We start from the raw sequence: 4,646 nt of genomic DNA, 5'->3' as shown, positions 1-4,646 counted from the left end.
GTGAATGCCGTTGCCAAAATAGCTTTGAAGATCTATTAGAATTTTGAATATCGATTAGAACTTTCTCTTTTGTGTAAAGGTTAAATATCCACATTAATAGCTGATGCTGTGGGAATTTAGATGTGGGCCTTCTGAGGGGCGCTTCTTGTGTTCCAGCTACAAGGAAGCTCTCTCTGGCTCCTGCTTGATGGGGCATGTCTCCTGAGACCCACTGCTGGGAAATGCTGATGATACCATTGTGTCCCTTGGAATCGGGGCGGGGGGGGGGGGAGGGGGGAGGAGACCACGCTCTGTGTGGGGACCGGACCCCACACACAATATCACTGAATGCTTTTGTTTTACTGGGACACATCCTCCTTCTCTCTAATGTAGGCCCTGACTTGAGTTTTCTCAGAGTCCGGCCATCTTCTTTGCAGTATCAATAGCTCATCACTCTATTTAGAGGAGGCGAACAAGGGAGCTGTGGTTTAAGGCCCTTTGCTTGAAGAGGAGCAGCATGAGAGTGCAAGGAAGAGGTGGAGAGTGGATGACACAGGGCCTGTCTCCTTTGTAAGACAACAGAGGGTGCTACTAGTAGTGGCAGTGAGAAAGATTTATCGGCCTCATGATCTGACTGCCAGCAATAGAAACCAGGGTCCAGGTTTCCCTCGCAATAGTCTGTGAGAGGAGTAGACTGGTGTGTTTGTGGTCTGTGAGATCTCTTCCATTCTGAGCAACTTCTGCAGAGCCTTCTGGAGACCATGGGGATGGGGGAGGAATCAAAAGACCCCTGTTCCAAACATGGGAAAACTGCCCTTCCTGTCAGCCCATGGTAGCTGCAGGCAGGACTGTGGGAATCAGATGCTGTGGCCAGCTTCCTGCACTAGGTGAGGGCAAGAAGCAGGGAGACGATGGCCTGAACATGCAAGCCACATGCGTGGCTCCCTAGAGGAGAAGGACGGAGGCCTGGAGAGAAGTAAAGGTGGGAACTTTGAGGACACTTTGAGGGTTACTGGTGAAGGTCGGGAAAACCCCTGCTGAGCTTTCGGAGTGTAGTCTGTCCTTTCCTGTGTCTCCCAGGTCTGGGAAAGCCAGAGGCCTTGCAGTGAGAGGAGACATCGGGAGAGCCGAGGGAGCTGGCCAGCATCTGCCTGCCAGGAGCCAAGGTGAGGAGCGAGGAAACCTTGTGACTGTGGGTGGACCGTCTTCCCCTCAGCAACTCTTCTGCTGTGTGTCTCGTGGTCAAGGGCTTGAGGAAAGCGTGCTCAGGGCATCAGAGGGGACAGGTCTGGCTCTTGCCGTTTTGTCAGGACGAGCAGGGAGACAGGGCCCCCATCCCCATCACGCCCCTACCTGAGTTTGGCCTGGTCTTGCTTTCGATCCCTAGACAGGTGCTGCCCCACGTGAGGCCTCTCCCTGCCATTTGTGTCCGTGTCCGGGGGTGGGCCTTGTTCTCGGGGTTGGCCTCAGGCCAGCACGGGGGATATGTGGGGCCAGTCACTTCCAGGGGACATTTGGGAACCTAGAGTGAGCCCGGAAGGGGTGCTCAGTCCGGGACAGAGGAGACCGTTGCACAGTAGAGCCCACCCATCCCGTCGAGGGGCTGCGCAGTGGTGGGCTTGCAGACTTGGGCGTGCGGAAGGTGGGGTGGCACGGAAGGTATCTCAGTGCCTCTGGCAGGAGCTTCAGGGGCCAGGAGTTAGAAGAGCTTGCTGGGAGGAGGGGTCCTCTGGCCACAGTGGGGACGGCACTCGGGTGGTGTCAGGGCCGAAGGAGACAGCGCAGCGCCAGGGCAACGCGCTCAGAGCTGCTGGGACCCCGAGGCACCACCCCACGTCCTTCCTCGGGCTTCCAGCAGACAGGCGCACTGCCAACACAGGACCGGCTGCCACCTTGTCCTTGGCCTTCTTGTCATTGACCTTGTGGGAGGTGCTGGGGGCGCCCTTGTCGGCTGAGGCCGCTCACCATCTCCTCCCCCTCTACCCAGGCTTTCCACGCTTCTTCCTGCCTGCTGTGTCCAATGAGGGCCACAATGCCCTACGTTCCCAAGAGCCAGCGCGGGAAGGGTGAGGAAGGCCCCCAGACGCCAAGGGAGGGGCAGGACCTGGTGGCTGGCCTGGTCCCTGTGGTTGCGGCGGAGGCGATGGCCACTGCCGCCACCTGTGACGTGCTCCAGGCCCCGTGCAAGGAGGCACAGCGGGGGGAGCAGGAGGAGGCCAGAGCCACCGCCTCTTTCTCCCTCCCCACTGCAGTGCTGCCCCCCACCCCAAGGGAGGAGCCTGTTGCTTGGGCACCACCCTGCCTTGGTCTTCAGAGCCCTTGCCTTCCCCGCACCGGCTTGGCACCATCCTGCCTTGGTCCTCAGAGCGCTTGTCTTCCCCGCACCGGCTTGGCACCCTCCTGCCTTGGTCCTCAGAGCGCTTGCCTTCCCCGCACCGGCTTGGCACCCTCCTGCCTTGGTCCTCAGAGCGCTTGCCTTCCCCGCACCGGCTTGGTCTGTGCTCCGTGGAACCAAGTCAATCAGGGCACCAGAAGCTTCGTGGCGATTCCTCGTCTGTTCCCCTGGGCCGACCGGGTAGACCCCAAATCCTTGCTGGAAGATGGCCTGGCCCTGGTGCCCTTCCTGCTCCGCAAGTACCACCTGAAGGAGCCAACCAGCAGAGGGGAGCTTCTGAACCTTGTCAGCAGAGAGCACCAGGAGTTCTTCCCTATGATCTTCAAGACGGCCTGTGAGTGCATGCTGCTGGTCTTTGGCATTGAGCTGAAGGAAGTGGCGCCCGGCGAAGACGCCTACGTGCTGGCCACGTCCCTGGGGCTCACGTATGATGGGCTGCTGAGTGATGTCCAGGGCGTGCCCAAGACTGGCTTCCTGATCATGGTCCTGTGCATTGTCTTCAGGGAGGGCAACCACGTCTCTGACGAGGTGCTCTGGGAGGCGCTGAGTAAGATGGGGGTGTGTCCGGGCAGGGAGCACTACACCTACGGGGACCCCAGGAAGCTTGTGGAAGATTTTGTGCAGGAGCAGTACCTGGAGTACCGGCACGTGCCCAACAGCGATCCCGCTCGCTATGTGTACCAGTGGGGCCCGAGGGCCCTGGCAGAAACCAGCAAGATGAAGGTGCTGGAGCAGTGGGTGAATTTCAGCGGGCGCGATCCCAGCTCCTTCTCATCCCTGTACAAAGAGGCTCTGAGGAAGGAGAGAGAGGCCACCCAGCAATGAATGGTGGCCAGGGCTAGGTGAACTTACGCGGAGGGGGGTAGGGGACCAGTGGGACAGGGGGGTGCCAGGGGTCAGGGCCACAGGCAGTGGTCTGTCCCTGCCTGGTGTCACATGAGGCCCATTGTTTGCTTTTCCGTTTGGACAGAGGAGCCCACCTTGTCTGTTGTGTGGCTCCAGTCTGGGTTTGGGAATTTATGGGGTACACCTATTGGGGTGATGTTCAAGTTGACCTTTGTTTCAGCTGTCCTTTTCAATGGCAGCGCTATCCAGCTTCCACCTTGGAGGTCACGGACGGCAGTAGTCTCGTGTTGATTGCTGTGGCTGTACTTTGAGGGCAGAGTGAGTCTGGCTCACTGCTCAGCCCATTGGGAATCTGTGTACTCTCGTGGTGTGGAACAAAACCAGCACAGTAGCTTATCTCCCTTGCATATGGAAGGGACCCGGCTGAGAAGAGATCATGGCATAAAGAAATGGGGAAAAGAAGCGTTCGTTCTTGCCTCCCATTATTGTTGTCTTGCTTGCCCATAACATTAAAACATTGCATGTGAGCGTGTAGACCTGGTTTGCCTTGCCTGTGTTCTGGGAATGCGGGTATCATTACATCATAGAACATGAGGGTGCTCACACTTTATTCTTCAAACCTCAACGGGCATCCGCTCCTGGGAAGGTTTACATGTGTGGTGGGGATAGTAGGGAGCTGGGGGATCAGTTGAGCCGACGTCTTCCCCACGGACAGGACGGCTGGTTCTGGCCACAAGCTGGTGTCTTATGCCTGTCGGCTGCTCAGGAGGCTGAGACCTGAGGATTGCAGTTCACAGCCGACCGACCTGGGCAGGAAAGACTGACTGTGAGACTCTTTTTTTATTTTGGTTGTGGGGCTTGAACTGTGGGCTTGGGAGCTGTCCCTGCTCTCTTCAGCTCAAGGCGAGCGCTCTACCGCTTGAGTCACAGCACCACTTCCGTTTTTCTAGTGGTTTATTGGAGATCAGAGTCTCACGGACTTTCCTGCCCTGGCTGGCTGTGAACCGCGATCCTCAGATCTCAGCCTTCTGAATAGCTAGGATTACAGGCGTGAGCCACTGGTGCCCGGCGACCATGAGACTTTCTCTCCAAGGAACCATCAGAAAAGCACAAGCGCAGTTGCCGCCCAAAGTGGTAGAGTACTGTTCTTGAGTGAAAGAGCTCAGCGATGCGCCCAAGCCTGGAATTCAAGCTCCACAGTCGCAAAAAAAGAAATCTGAGAATGGCTGGGAGTGGAAGGCACAAGGAGTTCTACCGGGGCGAGGTTAAGTTGTCCTCTTAAGACATCAGGGAGAAACAAAAAGAGAGTCAAGGAGGCAGGGCTCCAACGGAGAGCAGTCCAGTGTGAATCTCCTGAGCCAAGCCAGTATGGGGGCTTAGAGAAGCTGAAATGACTTCTGGAGGAGTTGATTGTTAGGAAGCCGCA

The 4,646-nt window shown here is 57.3% G+C and overlaps 1 protein-coding gene across 1 annotated transcript; it reads left to right on the top strand.

Moving 5' to 3' along the window:
* Positions 1–2,011: 2,011 nt before the first annotated feature.
* LOC122097028 (melanoma-associated antigen 1-like) lies at positions 2,012–3,199 on the top strand. Its single transcript, XM_042667504.1, has one exon. The coding sequence runs from the start codon at positions 2,012–2,014 to the stop codon at positions 3,197–3,199; it is 1,188 nt and encodes a 395-aa protein (XP_042523438.1).
* Positions 3,200–4,646: the final 1,447 nt, after the last annotated feature.

Source organism: Dipodomys spectabilis, unplaced genomic scaffold (genome assembly GCF_019054845.1).
Source record: "Dipodomys spectabilis isolate Male_0828 unplaced genomic scaffold, ASM1905484v1 ptg000411l, whole genome shotgun sequence".
NCBI classification, from domain to species: Eukaryota; Metazoa; Chordata; class Mammalia; order Rodentia; family Heteromyidae; genus Dipodomys; species Dipodomys spectabilis.
Note: the sequence above shows the minus strand (reverse complement) of the source record. Positions and strands in the feature narration are given on the sequence as shown.

Excerpts from the sequence above, each read along its gene's own strand:
- LOC122097028 (XM_042667504.1), top strand. The coding sequence starts at position 2,012 with ATGCCCTACGTTCCCAAGAGCCAGCGCGGGAAGGGTGAGGAAGGCCCC.